At 42.8% G+C, this 23,897-nt stretch overlaps 1 protein-coding gene across 1 annotated transcript in view; it reads right to left on the reverse strand.

Annotated features, from left to right (window-relative positions):
• Positions 1–23,154, reverse strand: part of abca2 (ATP-binding cassette, sub-family A (ABC1), member 2) — a 61,776-nt gene extending 38,622 nt beyond the window's left edge. The window contains exons 1-12 of the mRNA XM_076078149.1: positions 23,068–23,154; positions 22,860–22,953; positions 16,580–16,691; positions 14,834–14,997; positions 12,901–13,022; positions 12,185–12,295; positions 10,626–10,847; positions 9,070–9,446; positions 7,602–7,761; positions 6,466–6,594; positions 6,137–6,304; positions 5,721–5,817 (exon numbers count right to left, since the gene is read on the reverse strand). Of these exons, the coding sequence (XP_075934264.1) occupies positions 5,721–5,817; positions 6,137–6,304; positions 6,466–6,594; positions 7,602–7,761; positions 9,070–9,446; positions 10,626–10,847; positions 12,185–12,295; positions 12,901–13,022; positions 14,834–14,997; positions 16,580–16,691; positions 22,860–22,953; positions 23,068–23,154 (1,843 nt within the window). The remainder of the gene's footprint in view (positions 1–5,720; positions 5,818–6,136; positions 6,305–6,465; positions 6,595–7,601; positions 7,762–9,069; positions 9,447–10,625; positions 10,848–12,184; positions 12,296–12,900; positions 13,023–14,833; positions 14,998–16,579; positions 16,692–22,859; positions 22,954–23,067) is intronic.
• Between the last annotated feature and the right edge of the window lie 743 nt (positions 23,155–23,897).

Here is a 23,897-nt window from a genome sequence, read left to right on the forward strand (position 1 = left end):
CTCTCTTCATCACCCTGACCCTATAACACACAGTGAATTATCCTGTTCTCTCTCCATCACCCTGACCCTATAACACACAGTGAATTATCCTGTTCTCTCTTCATCACCCTGACCCTATAACACACAGTGAATTATCCTGTTCTCTCTCCATCACCCTGACCCTATAACACACAGTGAATTATCCTGTTCTCTCTCCATCACCCTGACCCTATAACACACAGTGAATTATCCTGTTCTCTCTCTCCATCACCCTGACCCTATAACACACAGTGAATTATCCTGTTCTCTCTCTCCATCACCCTGACCCTATAACACACAGTGAATTATCCTGTTCTCTCTCCATCACCCTGACCCTATAACACACAGTGAATTATCCTGTTCTCTCTCCATCACCCTGACCCTATAACACACAGTGAATTATCCTGTTCTCTCTCCATCACCCTGACCCTATAACACACAGTGAATTATCCTGTTCTCTCTCCATCACCCTGACCCTATAACACACAGTGAATTATCCTGTTCTCTCTTCATCACCCTGACCCTATAACACACAGTGAATTATCCTGTTCTCTCTCCATCACCCTGACCCTATAACACACAGTGAATTATCCTGTTCTCTCTCCATCACCCTGACCCTATAACACACAGTGAATTATCCTGTTCTCTCTTCATCACCCTGACCCTATAACACACAGTGAATTATCCTGTTCTCTCTTCATCACCCTGACCCTATAACACACAGTGAATTATCCTGTTCTCTCTCCATCACCCTGACCCTATAACACACAGTGAATTATCCTGTTCTCTCTCCATCACCCTGACCCTATAACACACAGTGAATTATCCTGTTCTCTCTCTCCATCACCCTGACCCTATAACACACAGTGAATTATCCTGTTCTCTCTCTCCATCACCCTGACCCTATAACACACAGTGAATTATCCTGTTCTCTCTCCATCACCCTGACCCTATAACACACAGTGAATTATCCTGTTCTCTCTCCATCACCCTGACCCTATAACACACAGTGAATTATCCTGTTCTCTCTTCATCACCCTGACCCTATAACACACAGTGAATTATCCTGTTCTCTCTTCATCACCCTGACCCTATAACACACAGTGAATTATCCTGTTCTCTCTCCATCACCCTGACCCTATAACACACAGTGAATTATCCTGTTCTCTCTCCATCACCCTGACCCTATAACACACAGTGAATTATCCTGTTCTCTCTCCATCACCCTGACCCTATAACACACAGTGAATTATCCTGTTCTCTCTCTCCATCACCCTGACCCTATAACACACAGTGAATTATCCTGTTCTCTCTCCATCACCCTGACCCTATAACACACAGTGAATTATCCTGTTCTCTCTCCATCACCCTGACCCTATAACACACAGTGAATTATCCTGTTCTCTCTTCATCACCCTGACCCTATAACACACAGTGAATTATCCTGTTCTCTCTTCATCACCCTGACCCTATAACACACAGTGAATTATCCTGTTCTCTCTTCATCACCCTGACCCTATAACACACAGTGAATTATCCTGTTCTCTCTCCATCACCCTGACCCTATAACACACAGTGAATTATCCTGTTCTCTCTCCATCACCCTGACCCTATAACACACAGTGAATTATCCTGTTCTCTCTCCATCACCCTGACCCTATAACACACAGTGAATTATCCTGTTCTCTCTCTCCATCACCCTGACCCTATAACACACAGTGAATTATCCTGTTCTCTCTCCATCACCCTGACCCTATAACACACAGTGAATTATCCTGTTCTCTCTCCATCACCCTGACCCTATAACACACAGTGAATTATCCTGTTCTCTCTCCATCACCCTGACCCTATAACACACAGTGAATTATCCTGTTCTCTCTCTCCATCACCCTGACCCTATAACACACAGTGAATTATCCTGTTCTCTCTCTCCATCACCCTGACCCTATAACACACAGTGAATTATCCTGTTCTCTCTCCATCACCCTGACCCTATAACACACAGTGAATTATCCTGTTCTCTCTCCATCACCCTGACCCTATAACACACAGTGAATTATCCTGTTCTCTCTCTCCATCACCCTGACCCTATAACACACAGTGAATTATCCTGTTCTCTCTCCATCACCCTGACCCTATAACACACAGTGAATTATCCTGTTCTCTCTCTCCATCACCCTGACCCTATAACACACAGTGAATTATCCTGTTCTCTCTCCATCACCCTGACCCTATAACACACAGTGAATTATCCTGTTCTCTCTCCATCACCCTGACCCTATAACACACAGTGAATTATCCTGTTCTCTCTCCATCACCCTGACCCTATAACACACAGTGAATTATCCTGTTCTCTCTCCATCACCCTGACCCTATAACACACAGTGAATTATCCTGTTCTCTCTCCATCACCCTGACCCTATAACACACAGTGAATTATCCTGTTCTCTCTTCATCACCCTGACCCTATAACACACAGTGAATTATCCTGTTCTCTCTCCATCACCCTGACCCTATAACACACAGTGAATTATCCTGTTCTCTCTCCATCACCCTGACCCTATAACACACAGTGAATTATCCTGTTCTCTCTTCATCACCCTGACCCTATAACACACAGTGAATTATCCTGTTCTCTCTTCATCACCCTGACCCTATAACACACAGTGAATTATCCTGTTCTCTCTTCATCACCCTGACCCTATAACACACAGTGAATTATCCTGTTCTCTCTCCATCACCCTGACCCTATAACACACAGTGAATTATCCTGTTCTCTCTTCATCACCCTGACCCTATAACACACAGTGAATTATCCTGTTCTCTCTCCATCACCCTGACCCTATAACACACAGTGAATTATCCTGTTCTCTCTCCATCACCCTGACCCTATAACACACAGTGAATTATCCTGTTCTCTCTTCATCACCCTGACCCTATAACACACAGTGAATTATCCTGTTCTCTCTTCATCACCCTGACCCTATAACACACAGTGAATTATCCTGTTCTCTCTTCATCACCCTGACCCTATAACACACAGTGAATTATCCTGTTCTCTCTTCATCACCCTGACCCTATAACACACAGTGAATTATCCTGTTCTCTCTTCATCACCCTGACCCTATAACACACAGTGAATTATCCTGTTCTCTCTCCATCACCCTGACCCTATAACACACAGTGAATTATCCTGTTCTCTCTCCATCACCCTGACCCTATAACACACAGTGAATTATCCTGTTCTCTCTCCATCACCCTGACCCTATAACACACAGTGAATTATCCTGTTCTCTCTTCATCACCCTGACCCTATAACACACAGTGAATTATCCTGTTCTCTCTTCATCACCCTGACCCTATAACACACAATGAATTATCCTGTTCTCTCTCTCCATCACCCTGACCCTATAACACACAGTGAATTATCCTGTTCTCTCTCCATCACCCTGACCCTATAACACACAGTGAATTATCCTGTTCTCTCTTCATCACCCTGACCCTATAACACACAGTGAATTATCCTGTTCTCTCTCCATCACCCTGACCCTATAACACACAGTGAATTATCCTGTTCTCTCTCCATCACCCTGACCCTATAACACACAGTGAATTATCCTGTTCTCTCTTCATCACCCTGACCCTATAACACACAGTGAATTATCCTGTTCTCTCTCCATCACCCTGACCCTATAACACACAGTGAATTATCCTGTTCTCTCTCCATCACCCTGACCCTATAACACACAGTGAATTATCCTGTTCTCTCTCCATCACCCTGACCCTATAACACACAGTGAATTATCCTGTTCTCTCTTCATCACCCTGACCCTATAACACACAGTGAATTATCCTGTTCTCTCTTCATCACCCTGACCCTATAACACACAGTGAATTATCCTGTTCTCTCTTCATCACCCTGACCCTATAACACACAGTGAATTATCCTGTTCTCTCTCCATCACCCTGACCCTATAACACACAGTGAATTATCCTGTTCTCTCTCCATCACCCTGACCCTATAACACACAGTGAATTATCCTGTTCTCTCTCCATCACCCTGACCCTATAACACACAGTGAATTATCCTGTTCTCTCTCCATCACCCTGACCCTATAACACACAGTGAATTATCCTGTTCTCTCTCCATCACCCTGACCCTATAACACACAGTGAATTATCCTGTTCTCTCTCCATCACCCTGACCCTATAACACACAGTGAATTATCCTGTTCTCTCTTCATCACCCTGACCCTATAACACACAGTGAATTCTACTTGTTTACTCTACTTTGACTGGTTTCACGCTGCAGTGTGGTTAAGATGTCTAAAGCAGTCTGTTCTTTAAATTCTGTTGTTCTGCCAAATATACTGTATGGTGCTTTGCTAACATTTTAGTTACAAACATATAAACAACACATTTAAAATGTATACAGTCAATAAATGAGCAACAGAAGAGCCCGAGCTTTAACCACGGGTTGGATTTCTATACAGCCTATAGTTTTAGATTTTAGGCTTTTGTGGACGTGGCTTGTACTGGATGTTGTTAGAAATCCTCCTTAAACATTAATAAAATAATAAAAGATAGTGTAATGGAGATTGTGGTATTAAAGGTTTATGTGCATCATGTAATCTTTATGAAATGTTTTCATACAGCCAGAAATCTTCAAGAAGAGTAAACATGATGATAAAGTGCCCTCTTTGCCCTTCTAGTGGAGTAAACATGATGAAGTGCCCCTTGGATGCTCCTACGGTAGATAAAACATTGTAAATGCATTTAGTAGGCGGTCAAGTTACTACAGAACAGCAAGACTTCTACTGTTGAAGTTAATGAATTGTTCTCTGCTGCCCTTTGGAACATGTATGATCAGTTCTTTACAGAGAAAGTATCACAGATACTAGTCAACGTCTGCAGAAAGCATCGCCAGGCTGAAAGGATTCATGCTATAAAGACGCTCATTCCTTACTGCACTGAGGCTTCTTAATGTTTTTAATTCTCTCATCACTAAATTCCAGGAAGTAATAACTTCTAATTGAAGGATTCACCACTTTAAAAACTAAATGTATTGTTATTGTATTATTCACATTAATAACTTGAGGACTGAACGCCGTGGTGCTTGCTGTGTGCAACCGATTCTCACTCCCGATGATTAAATACCGCAGCTCGGTCAGTGCTTCAAGGTTTTATTATTTCAAAGCTCCGTCAGATGCTGAGCCACGCCGCTGCCCCTCGGAACGCCGAGCCACGATTATGAGTAGCCGTGATTGGACGATATGACAATAGAACCTTAGACACTGACAATGACCTGGCTAAAAAGGATCTTTTTTAATCTTGTGAAAAAAAAAGGATCTTGAATTTTTACTTTTTTCTCATAAAATTAAAATAATACAAAAAATATATGAATTTCAAGACAATCTGTTGTCCCTCTACGACCTGTTCACCTCCAGGACCCTTAGACCCTCTCACCCTGGACACAAACCCTTTGAGTCCCTTTCCTCTGGCAGGAGGCTGCGGTCCATCAGGACAATACCTCAAAAACACTTTTATATATATATATAATGTTCTTGTGCACTTTAATGTTTAATTTATATGAAATATGTCTGCTTCAGCACTGTGCTCTACATGGTTTGCATTAGAGCACAAAGAGCTAGCACTGTCAACAAGGTACCATGATCGCAACCGGACACAGACGGAGGACTCACTAGCAAACACAGACACGTTGTCCTGGTAGGCCTGGTTTAGGGTGTAGTTGACAATGCTGTCCTCGTCAGGAAAGCCCTTGAAGACGTCCACACTGACCTGGAAGCACGGAGCAAAGACACAGCAGACATGGATTCATCACAAACTACTGCGAAGCACAAAGATGAAACCACGTTTGCTCTAGAGAAGAGTTGTATTGACCTTTCCTGTCTCTAAGTAAGCCATCAGGTGTTAATGGTGATGTAATGGCCGTGGTCTCTACAGCCAGTGTCAGAACTCAGTGTTATTTTGATTTCTCTGCTCTGTTGCTCTCTTACTAGTGTTCAGGAACTCTCAGTCTGCTCAGGTGTCACAGCTGACTCATGCATGTGGGGTACGTCCTGTTTTGTTGAGAGACACTATTCTACACTTTACCAACCTTAGACATGAAGCGCGTCCAGCCGCAGGCAGCGTTGTCGATGGTGTCCAGCTGCTCCAGCAGGGTGGAGATGTTTGGAAGACTGTAGTTACCCTCCATCAGAGCCTGCATCAGCTCACTGTCTGTGCCATTTAACAGCTCAGGGTGCTGCTGAAGCTCTGCTGACATCTGGAGGGAGAGGAGGAGGGGATGAATGGAGACTACACCATTACAAGTCCAACTTCTGTTAATAGATGAACTTAATGGGAAGATATAAATGCACAGGTGATTGTTTTCACATGCTGATGGTACTTTATCATGAACAATGTGAAAAGATGTCCTGAGTCTACCTGCTGTAACCACACCAGGTGGTTGTGCAGCCGGCCCTCCTCCAGAAAGGTCCTCAGCTGTGCGGAGATGTTGAGCCACACGTGGGTGTAGTGCGTCACGTTGCCAACGAATGCAAATGTCTCATTTGCCTGAGTGCCAAACGTTTACAAATATCATTACATTTTGTATGAATTCAGCCATTTGTTGATATGATTTCCACTCCTTTCTTCCTCCACCTCCTCCCTCCATCTCTCCATCTCTCTCCCTCCCACACCGCACTGCTATCTGGACCATCTTCAGCCCAGTGGCTCAGATAAGAGCTCTACAGAGCTGTGCTCACCCACAGATCACCAGTGGACCTTTGTGTTGTTGTTAAGGCCCAGAGAGGCCAACAGCAACACGCTAAAGAGCCAGATTCATCTGTTGGCTTCATGTGAATCCACATGAATCCGGCATGTTGGACAGTGCCTTATTAATGTCTTCTGCATGCCATATGATGACTCCATTTTCTCACATCATGTATTCTGTGAGTCCTTTGGATGCAGCATCTGTCAGTGCCAATCAAACTGCACATGCAGCGTTATCAAGAGTAAACTATATATATATATAGAAATATATACAGCGGCAAAAGCAGAACAAACTTTAACGGACAAAGCTGGTGTTATTCTATATGTTTATTATAAAGAACAAAACCAGCAATGTGTTAGTCTGTCTCTGACTTCCATAGTGTCCTGTGGCTCTCAGCCCATTGGTTGAAACTGAAGATGGAAATCTTTAAAACAGCTGAAACATATTTAGTTTTATCAACAGTTGGCCGCTGTAGTTTTTAACAACGTTCCTCAAACAGGAAGAAATAGTGTGTTCTTTGGGATCTGTCATCAGCAGTAGAATAATGCACATTTGGTGCTCTATAAGTATTTAGGGCAGCAGGACAGTGTATGTGGTACAGGGTCAAAATAAACTAGTGTGTGTGTGTTAATGGTAATGAAGTAACATGACCCCCAGTGGATCTTTCACAATAACAACTTCATAAGGTTATTATGTGTCCATGCTGTAGTTGTAGCTTGTTTCCCTTCCCTTTGGAGCTTCAACCTCAGCATTGAGCACAGCTTTGTCTGCTCATACACCAACACCAAACACAGTGCCGTCTACTTGCCTTCTGAATCACTTTGTCCACCTGGGATCCAATGGGGGAGTAGAGGATCTTGGGGTTTGTAGTCATCAGGTGAACCAGTAAACCCAGATTCCTCTGTTCTTTGCTGGTGAATCCCAGAGAACTCATATTCCCCTGTTTCAAAGCCTCAGGCTCAATGATCCTACAACAAGGGCCACAGGTCAAAGGTCATTAACTGTACTAACAAGTCACGCAACAAGGGAACGTCATCCTCAGTTTGTATGTTATCCGTCATTCTCCCCACAAATCAGCCCACATGTCTCACTGTTCCCAGGATACAGTTGTTACACCACACACAGCTGCAGTGATTATTATCTGGGTCAATGCTAACAAGTGTGATGGACAAGAAACACAAGCAGTCAGACAAACAAGCCAAGTTATCCAAACTCAAAGATCAATTTCAAATTCAAAGTAAAACACCTGAACGTCAGTAACATGTATATTTATGAGGACAGACTGGGTAATAATTGGACCCTTTGTCTTTGTTGTCTCTTCCATATAAGTTTGGGCCGGGGGCTTGTTTACATCTTTTGGGGCTTAAAACCACACATTTCACATATTATCTCTTAAACAACATATTAAATATATTTAACATATTAAACAAACGTTTTAGATGTAGTCTAGCTATTAGTGCCGGATGTGACAAAACATTTTACAAGCAACCACGATAATGCTGAAATTGTATTTATTAGGCTCAGCGAGACAAACTGGACAGAAAATGCAATTCTTTAGGATTTAGCCCTTTGATGTTTCAGTGATTCAGAACTCTGCTGCTCGAGTGATGACGAGGACCAGAGGGAGAGACCGCATTGCACCTATTTTAAAGTCCTGGTGTTGGTTTCCTGTCAGTTTTCCTATTGATTATTGATTTTAAAATGCTTTACTTGTCTTTAAAGCATTTCAGAGGAATGTACACACGTGGAATGTATGAACGAGGGCAAACCCCTCAGGTCCCAGGTCCCTTGGCACGAGTCTTTTTAGGTATTCCAAAGAGCAATACAAAAACCTTTGGTGAGGAAGCTTTAAGTTTCTAAGCTCCGACCTGTTGGAGCGGTCTGCCTCAAGATGTGGGTGCAGAGGAACGTGTTTATGTCTGTAAAAGGAAACTTCCAACTCAGGTCAGAGATGTTCAGAAAGGCCCTGCCTTCGACCCATTGTTAGTATAAAGATAGTGGTTAATGTAGGTGGTGGATCAGCTGACCCTTTTTATGTGTTTTGTGTTGTACTGTACGTCTCAGCAGACAACTTTGTGAATACTATTATATTCTGTTGGATAGAAATGGGGGTCACAACGACAAAAATATGCCCAAAGTTGAAATAAAATAAATCCTCCCATAAAGTGTGAAGATACTTCTCTGTCCTTCCTTTCATTCCCTCTACAGCAACATGAGAGCACAGAGACATCGCCATCATTGTGTCATGATTTCATCACCTGTTCTGTCTCACCCACCTGTTGTGCCCACACAGAATCGGCTGTAGTCCGGCCCACAGTTGTACAAATGCTGAAAACTGAGAGTGAGGGTTCTCCGCTTCCTCCTTCACTTTCCTTGCTCCTGCTCCTCCACCTCCCTCTGCTCCTTCCACCCCCTCCTCTCCAGGGATGTCAGTTGTGTTGGGGCCCCAGGTGGTGGCGTTAAGGGGCCAGGTCATGTTTGCGGGGGAGGCTTGAGTTCGACCAGCACAGGCTCCTTTGGGCAGCAGTCGGGCCAGGCCGGAGAGCAGGTCCACATCCTTGAGAAGCCTCTCCACATCAGCCATGTCCTTCAATAAGGCCCCAAGGTCGGACTGAGAGAGCGGAGCCAAAGAGCTGGACTGGTCCAAGTGAAGCTGGTGGGATGAGGGGGGAGGAAGAGAGGAAAAACATCTAGTAAACAAGTGTAATGTGATCCAAACTTGCAGTTAGTAGTTAGATGAATGGATGAATATATGTCCCTGTGCTTTGAGGGTACTAGAACTCGTCCAGCATTTAAATGTATTTGTTCTTAAGTTACCATTTGGAATTTGTACTACTAGTTTACTATTATGCTGCGTTCAATAGCACTTGGATTATAGAACAGAAAAATATGACGACCGTCACACAGCAACAAGTGTCAGCTGTCATCCGCCTTCCACTAAAAATGACCTGTTGATGTGTTGATCGTAATGTAAATGCAGCATTACTGCTGGAAGTCACAAAAGATGAGTTATTTCATTATATCTGTTGTGTGAACAAGATAAATATACTGTGGGCAGAATGTACATGCCTCTCTACGATGCATCTTAGCCACATCGGGGGCACACAACTACTTCAAAAGGGAGATTTCTTTTAAATCTCCACCTTGGAATGTCATGTAAAAGTGTTGCTGTTCTGGAATAAAAATAACATAGAATTGTCCTCATCAGGACTCATTTGCTGTGTATTTTAACAGAAGATAGGCTTAGCTCTGTCTGACTTCACTTTCATTTTGTTTTGCTTTTATTTATGCCAAGCAGCAACATAATGGGCTGCAAAATAAAACCAACGCGGAAGTTCCAGAAACTGTAGTTCTGTGCCCCTTGAGGCTGGCTCAGAAAGCCAGTCAATCCCACAGACGATATAAGAAGTGGATGTTATCACTGTGACATCACCGTGGGTTTGTGGACGACAGTCTTTAAGCCTCAAGTTCCACACTTGGTTTTTCTGCCCTGAACATCTTGTTTTTTTGCAACCAGAAGTGACACAAGGTTTTTTTAAAAATTGGATTATTTAATTAACTCACAGTGAAAGGGTTAAAGTTCCTACACTGTCCCCTAGGGAATAACACCGTGCAGCTACCACTGCAATCCGTCACTTTGGGTTAGAAGCAGGAAAAGACCAGACTGGTTCTCAAACTAAGAAAGTCCTAAGTGCTCTAATAGCTCTCATCTTCAACATGTTGATTGGGGGATGAGTTATGAGCGCTCATGCCAGGCACTCAAGGGTGACAGAACTACTGATTATTTTGTTGAATAACAATTATTGTTCTGTGGTAAATGTTTCTGCTGTACCTTCTCACTGACAATCTGCGTGTTGATCTGCTCTCTCAACTCGAGGCTCATCAGCCTGAAGCGCTCTGACCTTTGAACCTCCCCTCCGCTGCACACTGCGCTGCGATAGGCCTGCAGCACTGGCCGCTGCTTCTCAGGCACCAGCAGGATCTTACTGAGCTCGTTGGCCCCGCCCTCACCACAGGTGAGGATCTCCAGCATGGCTCCAGTCAGAAGGAACCCCTGTGGAAGACAGAACCAGACCATTTAATAATGTCAGCATCCAAAGGTCCTGTCACTCTAAAGCCTGCTGCATATTATTGTATGACAACATCAAATGGTAAACACATTGAATAATTGGAGCTCAGAGTTCAGATTAGTTTCAGTATATTGACTCAATGTTTCAATGCAGAGGCACAGAAGGCATGTAACATCAAACCAGTGGAATGTCCTTTTAAGTTGAACTAAAACTCAAAGACAGACTTTGACAGTCCATTCTCTGCTGTCTTAGTCATGAACATATGATAATACGTATATAATAGAGTTCCTTTCCTGTTTTCACACAGAACTGGTCTGGTTTGTGAACTTATTTGGTGACTGAGAGTAAATGGCGTGTATGTCTCTGTAGGTGAGGGTGTGCAAAAAGGTCAAAGGCTCCTGCTGTCCTAGAGGGGCCGAGATGTAAACAGTTGGTTCAAAATAGGGAAAAGATAAGAAAAAACAAATAGATTTTTGTTCAGGAAACATCACAGTCATCGTGATGTCTCTAGATTTTGCTAAGTCACTCTAAGGTATGACTGTGTATTTGACTGTGTTTAACGAGTTGACCTCATTATAATGTCTCCTACTGCATATTACGTTCCCTGCCAACTTTTTATGAGAAGAAGTAAAAAACAACAACGAACAAGAGTTTGAGCCAAGGGTCAAGGTCTGGGTGTGAGGGTGAAGCCAAAGTGAAGCCTTCTTTAAACCTGCATCTTGATAAACGCCAGCAGGGGGCGACTCCACTGGGTGAAAAAAGAAGTCTGATTGAATGGGTGTCTTTGAGAACATGACCCTACTTCTCACTTGAATATATACTTTAGTAACACTTTTCTTAATGTGCTGATGTTCTCAATAGCTAGTCTTAAGTCTTCTTAACCTGTTCAACATGGGCTGGCTCGTACTAAAAGACGCTCTAAGGATTCAGATATTCATTGTTTTGTTTTGTTTTAAGCCAGTTTTTTTGCAAGCCAAAATGAGCATATTCACCTCGCTAACCAAGCGGGCTAGTTAGCGCTAGCATTGGGTGGTAACTTACCTGGCTCCGTGGGGCCTTGCTCCTCCCCAGATGTGTGGTGCTATGTGTGGCACATCAGCACTGAGATGAGCTCACCGTACTGTGTCTGCTACCCACCCAGCAGAGAGCGCTGCTCATTGTATTATTGAGTGTACTGAAGTGAACGATTTGTGGTGAAACTAACTGTAGTTATGCCAGCTAATAACTGTCACAACTACCATGAAGTGGAACTTGGTGTTCTGATATGTGTCACTGTGTGTCAAGTGTAGATATAAGTGTGAGTCTAGCTTCATCAACTTACCTCCAGATGACCAACTGCGTCTCCAGGTTTTTGTCTGGTGTCTTTTGCCCCCTGAATCCAACTTGCCCCTCCTCCATCTCTGAGAGACGTACCATAGATACGGCTGTACACCTACAGGACACACACACACACACACACACACTATAGACATGAGTATAACAACAAGAATTCTAGATGCTGCTGAGAATCACTCATTCGTCTTGATTCTGTCTCTTTCTGTCATTATCAGAATAAAAGGCTGGTGTAAGAGCACAATCCCCTGGTAGGCAGAGCGGTGGTGCTTGTTTGTGTGCGTCTTTTATTAGTTTTTTCTTGGTAGTGTGTTGAAGACTGCTTGGAGAAGGAAGACTGGGGATGAAGTTAGTGTTAGTCAAGGGGATTTTGGAGGGTTTTTTGGTTTTTCTTTTATGTTATCGCCTGCCTTCGCCCAACGTCAGCTGGAATTGGCTCCAGCTCCTCTGTTATCCAAGGGGCCACTTGCAGTTATGACCTATAACCTACAGATCTGTCTATGTATGGATAAAGGGAAGGTATATCTGGACCTGTAAAAAATAAGATTATGTACGGATGTGCTTCAGAAGAGTCAACGAGAGTGTATTTGACTGTTCTCCTCTTGGCTGTTACAGTAAAATCTTGGGTTGGACTCATGTGGATCCAGTGTTCTTTATAAACATCACAGTGACTATGAATGTGTTAGTATAGTATATGTGACTCACCTCCCTGAGGCTGACTGGAGTGTTGAGCAGCAGGCTGCTTGTGGAGTTGGACAGGGAAAGGTTTGTGACCAGGAACTGCTGGAAAACAGTCTGGTTCCTCAACACACTGGCCAGCGTGAAGCCTGCATCCATCCATCCAAACACACACGCATCATTTCACATTGAGCTTCCTGTTAGTAAATGCATTCTTTATTTATTAAAAAAGAGGTATCCAAACATACATACATCAAATACCCTCTTATATACAGTACACACAAGTGACCCCGAGGAATGTAATTTAATGATGAAGTGGACGGCAGACTATTGGTAGTAAACTACTTAGTTCTAAGATTCAGTCTTTCTGGAGTAGTATTTTTGTTTGCATATCAAATACTATAATATATATACAGTATATATAACTAATTCTGAGTTAGACTCTTGGTAAACATCTTTGATACATTAAAGATTTGTGGTCAGAACTTCAGCGTGATGTTTTTTACAGAGTGACTTTGTCCACCATCTCGTACTTGGAGTCACTTTAGGAGATCTTCTCAAGATCAACTCAAGTTTATCAGACAAGGCAGAATGAGAGTGTTTCTCTGGGATCAAGGTGAAACAATAACACACTATATACTGTATATATATACACACAAACATCTATGCAGTACATAGGTAGGGCTCAGTAGTCCCTGAGCCCCGACACCTGAGATGTGTGGAGTGCAAGTTAAAATGGTAAAAGCAGTGTTTAAATAGTAAAAACAATACATCTTCATCTTGAAATAAAGTGTCTTATATAAGCTGCAGCGCTTACAGAAGTGTTGGCTCATTTGCCTGCATGGCCAGTATGCAGAAGGAAAACAATAACAACAACCAACACTGATTTCTGTGTACACATGGGCATGTGAGTATTAAGATAAGGTGAACCTATCCTCTGATGTGGCTCACAGGTCTGCTCAGTTCAATGGAAGCAGGAATGAAACCACACATTCAGAATAATCACACTTCATTGGTTGAATGTATGTGGCAGCCATTGATTTAACACTCGGAGAGGGCAGGATAAAGGGTCAGATAAAGGGTCAGGTCTTTGTTGTGTTAGGGTTTGGTTATGCCCTTAAATGGAGGATTAGAACTTGAGCATAAACATAGATTTCCAATAATTCTTCCCATAATCTTAAAGTCATTCAATGACATTCTTTAATTCATTTCTACATTTCTAAATCTGTGTGAAACAAACATGTTATTTACCTACTGTATATATTATTTGTGTTGTCCTCAACAAGCAACACACTTTGTTTCTCTACCTTTTCTGAATCCTGTTTAGCGTGATATCTATATATAATATATATATATATATATATATATATATATATATATATCTACTACGTCACTTCTATAACATGAGCCCCTTGTGAACAAAGGTTTGTTTACCAAGAGAGCACTTCAACAAAAACTCTTTAACACAAAGAGGAGTGACAATTTAAAAACACCAAATAATTTGTACTGTAGTTCTTTGCTCACGACCATCTTTATTTCATGCATTGTTTGTGATCCCAGATGAACGGTGGCCCACACAGCCTGCAGCTTTGGATAAAACACAGATGTTATTTTGGTGTCAGCTGTTGATGGAGAAGAGGCGTTCTGTGATTTACACTGAACAAAGAGAGGATGGTACATTTCTTGAGTTTTGATTAAACTATGGGCCCTCTCTTTGCAGTAACATTCTGTATCAGCAGAGCATCCCATAATACTCTGAACACAAACTACATAACATCAGGACTGCTGATGTTCAATCCTCCCTTCTCTGTTGCAGCCTACATTTCCATTGGCTACTCTAAGTTACCGTTGGAATGTGAGTGCTTGACGAACTCTTACATCTTACAATGGTGAATGGACTGTACTTGTATATATGCACGCATGTTGTTAATATTCGTTAAAGCATGGCTACATGTCAGACCTTGACTGGTGTTGAAGTTGTAGTCCGGAGGTAAACGGGTGGAACTGAGACTCTCCAGGTGCTGCTGCAGGGTCTCGAGCTCTTGACCCAAACCAGGCCGCTCAGACGAGAAGAGGCGGTTCTGTTCAACCACTTCACTGATCCGCTCCAGCAGCTGGGTCACACTAACAGAGAGAGATTTAGGCTTTTAAACTGTTGTAAAACTGCACTGAAGAAGAGACATCGTTCGTCCTTTTTCTCAAGACACAGTACACTTACAGATCATTGGCATTAGCAAGCAACGACTGGAGAATGACTTTTATTATTGTGCATGTTTAACTGGTGTTAAGATGTTTAATTCTTGTTGATATGGTGAGAGTCACGTAAAGAATAGAAGGATAGAGCAAACAGTGGAATGAGGGAGGGAAAACAGAGTGAGGCAGCTGAGAGGATGGACAGTGATAGCACTTTCATCAAGCTTCTCAGAATCCCGAATAGGACCACACTGAAAACACAGGACTAAAACAGTCCTTAGCATAGGGGGAACCAGCTAGCCTTGGCTCTATTCAAAGGCAACATCTATTCTGCTCCTCTGAATATTTGAAAAGCATGATTAACGTCTTAAATATCGGATCAACATGAAGAAGTCCTTTTGCAAAATATCGGCCAGGAAACAGGAAACCAAGTCCGATACTGGTTCTTGCATCACTGTGGCTCAGGGGATCAAGTGTGTGACAGTGTGTGGATCAATGAGATACTGTATACATTACAGACATATAGGTACATTCAGTTTACTACATGGACATTAAGAATGGCATTTAAGAGTTGCTCGTTGGCTGCTACACTCCAAATACTGTTACTAAGCTGTTGGAACAGTTTTCCTGTTTGTACTGTTTGGTTACCCTGAATCCAGGTGTCTTCTCCAGCTGTGCCAGCTGTGTGTAGAATATTCAAGATGTTGGAGAGGTCAATGTGCGATCCTCTGCCAACACATTAGTCTGAGCCGGTCCAATCACAATGAATAAAACCTAGAGAAAACATGCAGGGTGCTCTGCCTCTGCAATCTGCACGTTCACTGTCCTTTTATCTATTTATTGATTGTTTTATCATTATTTCCCACGGCTGCTGTACCCTGGTGTACAAAGGTTCTACTGTCACTGCCGAGCAGCAGTTGTGAGCCTCTTTGATGAAGGATCAGATGAGGAAGTGATGGAGCGTTGTTATCGGGTTGGTTTTGGTATTAAGCTTTATGGTTACCGGTTTGGAAAATGGACCCTTTGTGGACTTTGGACAGGAAATAAAACACATGCTCATACATTTGAACTTTAAAACTAACATGTTATATTCGTTCTTCTTCTCATTGCGCCCTCTTATGCAATGGTGTCCAGTTTCCGTCACAATGTAAGTAGCAGAAATAGGCAGTTCAAGAATGTGCACTTGTATGTACTTGATTGGGCATGTTAGCGCTTTGCTTGGTGGCGACAAGTTGTGTTGCAGCAATAGAACCTGGTTCAACTTTTTTGCATGAAGACATGGTTTTGTCACCATGTGTTGGCCTCCACTGCTACACTGACAGACTGGCTCCATTCAAATGAATGAGACGGTGACATTTTTATCATGCAGAGCCAAAGTCTTTCTGAACATGGCCTCCGCCTGATCTCAGTGTTTGCACAGAAAAAAGGAACAAACAAATCATTCAAGACAAACAACTGCTCTAAAAAGACAAGTTATGAGACTGATAGGTGAGTGCTGATAAAATCTACTCACGTGGAGTTCTTGTACTGCAGGAAACCAAATTCATCCCTTTGTCCATCTGGGCACAGCGACTGCATGATGGGAATGATGCCAGCCGAGGTGAGCGGGGCTGCGCTGTAGAAGGCTGGACATGAGGGAGGAATAACGGGGACACAGAGAGAAGAACAAAACCACGGACAAAGGAGGAGAATGTGGCAAAGAAATATAGAGGATACAGATGGAGAAAACGAGGAGTATGAGGTCCAGACAGGACCAGGAGGATGACAAAGCAGAGGGAGAGACACTGTGTTAGAGTTGGAGAGGAAGAGGTGTCAGATGAGCCGCATCGCAGCAGCAGCACAGCAGCTGATGACCAGAGAGGCTCCACATGTCAATGCTGAACACACAGGCCTCTCATCATGTTGTTGCACATGATGCTTTTCCTCATCTGTCTCTAAGTGCTGGCTGGACAAGCTGGACCAGCTCTCTACCAGGAAGAATAGAAACTTCAGCCCAACCAGGAGCACAGTAACCACGGTTACAGTAACCACGTTACTGTGCTGCTGAAGCGTGTGTGTGTGGCCCTGTATATAATCAACCACAACAACCTGACACTCTCTCTGTCATGCCATCCCTATTATCCCCTCCTGCCTTTCAGAGGAATGGAAGAAGAGGATCATCAGGTGTGTACAGAGCTAATTAATGACACTATATATATCACCAGTGCTAAGCCTTCTCTGCTGGCCTAGACAGAATCACAAAGTTATAGCTATTTTATAATTGAATCATTTTTCATAAATACACTACATGTATTATCATTATTTTTCCCATTATCTTATGTTCTCATTGCACAGCTCCTGTCTTCCTCAGTTGCTCTGCTTCCAGCACAGCTTGTTTTAAGGAGAGCTTTTATCCAATCAGATTCAGCCTCTATGTCTCTCTGTAAGGAGAGAGGCCTGAGGTCCTCTGTAGACTTTGCAGGTTAAGTGAATGGGGACGATATTGTTGATTGTCATAGTCTTCAACCAATCAGATCTTTAGTTTGACATGTTGGGCGTATTCTTTGACGTGCCAGTGGTACCCAGGTAGCCTCTAAGTACGTCTGCATTAACGTGCTCCGTGATTGGTCAGTGGGGCAGCGTGACTTTCGTCAAACACAAAGCTAGCTAGCAGGTCTTAGTGTTCAGTAAGAGTTCAGGTTGAAACACATGTAAGAGAAGTTATGACATGTTTAGCGTTGTGCTTGGTGTAGATTCTTTTTTTTTTACCTAGCTGTGTTTTTTTAACACTCAATGGCTGAAGGAGGAGAAACAGATTTCTCAAGAAGGACATTTCCAGAAAAACTGGAAATCGTATCAAAGGGTCGGTCAACCCCACAGCTAGCAGTCCTGACCCAGCATGGAAAAGGATTTGTACGAACGGTATTTCTGGCTGACAGCAGCGGAGAGTACCACGTAGCATTGGCATTATCCCCAACAGAGTATGCCAAGACATCGTGGCTGCAAATGAAATAGAGACTCAGTTGCCTGTTTCGTGGATACGCTGCAGCAGGAAATAAATAATGGATTACAAATATTTGTGCATTGGTTATCGTAGTAGCTGGGCAGCTCGTTAGGCACTTTAACCAGCACCTCTGCATGCAAGGCAGTATTACTGTATTATCACTAGCAGACAGTAACGGCCGTAAGATTGGTGAGTTAAGGAGTCAGCAGGTATTCAACAGGTATTCAAAGGTGTTTTCAGAAAGTGTGAGTCACCACGACAGGTCCTCGGGCATGCATCCATAACTGCACACCCAAAATATGATGCAGTTTGCTGCATCAGAATGCGAGATTAGCTGTGGACAGACACAGAGGTGCACTCACTCACTCACACACCCACGCACACAGGCACACAGGCGACGGATCGCAATAATAATAATAATAATAATAATAATAAGACGGCCTCACAAGCATTTATTAATTGATAATTCAACAATATACAACCTCATAGTTGGTTTAAATAATGGAGGTGGGTCTGTGAGGTACCGGGAAATGTTGACATGTAGATAAATTCAGTTCATTGACATCTGTCCTCTCTGACCAGCATTCTGTGGACTTCACTAAGGCAAGAAGGTGTTAAACACGAGTCAGAATCCATCACTGAGGTAAACATGAACTGTAGAGAGACAACGTTGAGTACACAAGCCGCTGTATGGACAAAGAGTTACATGGAATGAACAGCAGTTTGTTAAAGTCAGCCAGCTGTTTTCACAGACTCAGTCAATTACACAAGATGTCCAACTGACTCATCAAATCATCCAAACACACACAAACTACACAACAAGACACACACTGCACATTTAAAGTCACAACACGCAGAGACATGTAGTAGAGAAACACAATGCAGTGAAGGCCTGTTAGAGGCTGTTTATAATGATAAAAGAAACAATGTAAGACCAGATGTGTCAGGGCTGAGAGGACGTAACTCACAGGGAGAGGTATATATTAACTATGTGAACACACAGATACCGTTGTAACCCAGGTCATTTAGTCATTCAGTGGCTCATAGTACTTAAAGAATTGTAAAAAAGGGAACTCACTGGTAGGAAATATTTTTTGCAAATTACAAGGTGGTACAAAACAACAACAGGCAGGTATGAAGTTAAAACAGCACTTAAAGAGTGCACTGCTGCTGAGCTGCATTCCAGTCAGCTGTCTGTGACGGAAGCATCAGTCGTTTTATCAAACGCCTCGAAAACAACACAAGCCGCCAAGCATCATAATAACTGACGGGAGCCAAGTCAGGTGATGTTGCTGAAGCTAAAAGTGTCACCAGATCTTACCCACAGACCACAGCGTTGTTAAATCATCAAACTGTGATATGTAATGGTTCTGGAAGGCGGAGAGATCTTATATAGCTTATATATGTTGATCTTGAGTTCATGGAGCAACATATTTTGTTGTTTAATTCGGAGACTTTTTATATGGTTTGTACTGAAGCAAGTCGCCAGGAACAGCTGGCTGTGAGGCAGATTTGGTGAAATGAAGTTGCTAATAGGACTGTAAACAATAAGCGCAGGTAAAGGAAGTCTTGGCCCGGATATCAGCTACACCGGAACCCCACAAATACAGCCCCTGTCCCCTGGAGGCTTACCGTCGTCAGACCAATGGCTTCCAGGATCGCTAACACACGTATGCCCTAAGAGCCCAAAAAGTATGGAAACTCAAGGAGGAAGCCTTAAAAAGCCTTTTGCTGTATACACACAGTGAGCACTTTCATTGTGTCGAATGGTGCACTGTCGTAGAACATGATTCAAGATTCAAAGATGTAAAACATACTCATGTTACTGGATACGTCCCGTGAAATGCTGGGGTGGTAGAAGATGTGCTCAAAGGTTAGTGTGCAATAATAATAATGATATTGATCAGTAGAATTCAGTCTGCTTAGCAAGTTTGAAGACACGTCCCAGCCGGTAGGACACTGCGTTTCAGTCCTTCACAGCAGTGCAGATGGATCGTCGACCCATGGTTTGGTTTCTGGTTTGTAAATATAAGCCTGATGCGACACGAAATGTGTTTGTAGAAGTTCAGCAGAACTTTTTTAAGGTCCACCTTGCCAAAATCCCCAATCAAGACAAGGACAGGGTCTGGGTACCTGGTTCAGTGCCGGAGCAGAACCGCGTGCAGCTCAGTGAGTTCTACGTCAGCACACGGCACACGGCGGCGGATGACAACAAAGTGAACTCCCGGGTAAAGCAGAATACACGCCATATGAATAACACACAAAAACGGAAAACTGGTGAATTAAGTCAAATCCAATCTTCATAAGTATGGAGCGCTCATATCTAATTGGTGGATGAAGAAGATAAAACAACGCCAGAAACAATCCCCATCCCCGTGGTGGTTGGCATCAATTCCATCATATATTCTATCCATTGGTACTTTAAAGGAAGACCTTACAGACCTTTAAGATTTCTTTCTAATGAGCCACTGAGTGACTGAAGTGTGCTGGTTTTGGAGGATGGCCTCCCTTGATACATATAGATCAGGGTGAGGTAAACATATAGTGTACATGAACACACAAGCACAGAACAGGATTAACACAGCCTGGTTAAGTTAACCAGGAGATCAACATGTCAGTGATGCATCATGTCAGCCAGGATCAGGTGTGAGGGTAGAGTTAGCCTTCGGGGTGATGAAACTTACACACTGGTGCATCCAACACGTTGAGAACATGCATCACGACAGGAAAGAAAGAAACACAGCCGAAAAGAGAGGATCAAAGAAAGAACATCAGACACAAGACAAAGGTGAAGTAAAGCAACACAGACAAAAAGCATCAAAATAAAGTGTTCAGGCAACAGCACTGAGAACAAACTCCATCATGAACACAGATACACTCAGGACGACCAACAGCTGAATAAATGGCCCAACGGACACAGCACGGTGAGAGGCAGAGCACATGTTTGTAGCAGCAGCAAAGAACATGCGTTTGCCTGTTTCAAATGTGTGACAACACCGCACAGAAGATATGTAATATCTTCATGACAGGCAGATCTATAAACATGAGTCAGCAGCAGTGTTCACTTTCTGTATTTAATACAACTAAATAATGCAAGTTAAGGCGGAGGGAAGGAGAGAATACATCACTCTAACGCCTGTATACTCTGCAGTCCTCCACCATCCATCTCCTCATCCCTCGCTTCCCTCACTTCCTCAGAACCGTCCAAACAGCTGCACACATTCAGCATGGGTTTACTCATTTCTTCCACTTTCTTGTCATGTAACACTCTGGATAGTTTGGTGTTTTCCTGAGCTTGACATGTGCTTTGCCGTCTGTGTGGCAGCGCAGATAGTCTGAGAATAAACATTTCAGAACCTGTTTCTATGTGCTGCCACTCTGATGATGTGATCAACAACAAACTAAATACTTTCAACACATGTACGGCAATAATGAAATATATGGTGCATTAAAGAGACTACTTCAAGTTTGAAGTTTTTATTTGTCACATACTCATCAGTCAGCATTGATCTATGATTTAAAACAGCTGATTCTTACAGTATCTGATGTCCACAGCTGCTCTATATATCCTCGTTGTACTAATTTGTTTTTCTATATAGAAAAGTGTTCATATCTACACTTTGTGTTTGTAAAACACAATGTAGGGCCTTTGTGTTTTTACAGGTTCATTATGAGTACTTGGATCCTTAGCTTTACCAGTGAAGTACAGAATTGATTTTAAAATGATTGTATTGATAAAGCACTGCTTGGACTGTCACCAGGTTACATCTCTGAAGTGCTCATCCTCTCTTTCAACTCCCGACCCCTCAGACCTAGTGACCTATCACTGTCCTCCCCCCAGGCGCCCCTTAAAGACCAACGCTGATCAAGCCTCTTCAGTCGTTGGTCCTTAATTGTGGAATAGTTTGCCATAAAGAATGATATCTCACCCCTCCATCGGTACCTTTAAAACCTTTAATAAAGTCAGAGGACCCTTCTCTTTTATTTAGCCTATTATGAAGACATGCCCGTCCACACACTGTGTTTTGATTGAATGAGTTCTGAAAAATCAGTTGGAGATTTATTTCAATAAAAAGAAGATATCACAGCTCTAAACAGATGAGACCAAACATGCATTTTGTGCCTTTCTTCCATTTTACCGACGTAAAAATCAGTTTGGTCCTTTCCTAAATGAGGACAAGCACAATGTGGTTGTATAGAAACTAAAAAGGGCTGCAAATCCTCAGCAAATGTCCCTTATAACGCATCTGTTGGAGCCATAGTGTAGTTTTGTTGTTTTCTTTTATCTTTGAGGGAAACACGAGGTGAATTTAGACATGCAGTTCTGACATTGAACACAGGGTGGCGCATTAACCTAAAAGTGCATATAGGTAAGTGCCTGGTGATGAGAATCAGGTGTGTGGACGGGAAGCTAACACTTTTTGACCGTGTCAGCGCGGCTTGTCAGCATGTTGTCTTATCCTGTCGTGTGGTATCCTGTGGTTTTCTGTTACTAAGCAATTAAGATGCACTGATACAAGTAAGATTGAAGGATGCTGATTTAATGATATGGTGTCAATGTGCAACGGAATAAATGGTTCAACGGATGGAGAGAGATACAGCGCACTGGACAGGGATTTGTTTGTGGCATAGAACACGCGTCCGAACAAGTTCTCCCGTTCACCCTCCAGTGGCTTTAAGATCAAATTGGATATTTGTTAAAGTCAGTACACCATCCCTTAGTTGATATTATCAAAATGTGTATTTATTGTGACTGAGTACAGTGGATATAATGTATAGGATCCGTCTGTGTTCTGCTGTGTCTGCCTACCTTCCTTGACAGGAATCGCTGGCTTCTTCTGCCTCAGACCCAGGAGGATGAAGAAGAGGACCAGCGGGATGAAGATCTCAAAGGCCAACACCCACTGAAGGGGAAAGGACAAAATAGACCAGATTATTTCCAATAAAACCTGGCTAAACCCAAGTCCAGTACTCGTGTAGTGATCCTGCTGCAAGGTGGACTTCAGTCAGTTCTTTACGTGAGACTCCTCGTCAGGTCCCATCTCCTGCTCATGGATCTCACTGTGGAGTAGATTGAGTTTGCCTGCTGTCACAGATCCATTCATTACATCAGGGAGGGAGTGTGAATGAAGCCGTCTGCTATCCATGCGGCATCTACAGGATGCCACTGCAGAACCCTCTCCATAGTGTAGTTCACGTCCTGCACTGTTTGCAGACGCTTCCTTAGTGTGCATATAAAACACTATGAAGACGCACAGATTTGAGCATGTTTACTGACTACTGCACCCTCTGTGCTAATACACACACCTCCTCACTGGATCATGAGCTCACAATTATATCTGATCAATACCACAAAGTACCGTGTGAATTCAAACAAAAAGGGCTTCCTCTGCGGTCCTGAACATATAATCCTTTTTTATTCCTGCTGTAGGAAAATACTGTCAGCAGCTCAGAGATCAACGAGCCTCTCAGCTGGACACACAGCAGGCTGCCAACACTGCCATTCATAAATCACATTTAGGCTGGAGAGGAGGTGTTCTTTTGATATTTAAAGATAGCAAGTCAGTTCAAATCAACCACAGAGTGATGAGTCTGCCTGTTCATAGATTGTTCAGCATTAGATAACCTCATCATTACAATCAGTATTTTAGAGCATATTGAAAAACAAGAATCATAAATATGAAATAGAAACTTACCTTAAACAATATGAAAAAAATATGTGAATCATATATTCTGTAAACATATAAAGAGCTGTATGGTGGTCGCCACAGTGCTTCAGGCTACATCATCATTGTTGGTTCACGCCTTGCGTCCACACACAGCGTCCTCTTCTTCTTCTTACAGTTTA

Source organism: Anarhichas minor, unplaced genomic scaffold (genome assembly GCF_050575085.1).
Source record: "Anarhichas minor isolate MPS153535 unplaced genomic scaffold, ASM5057508v1 ptg000063l, whole genome shotgun sequence".
NCBI lineage: Eukaryota > Metazoa > Chordata > Actinopteri > Perciformes > Anarhichadidae > Anarhichas > Anarhichas minor.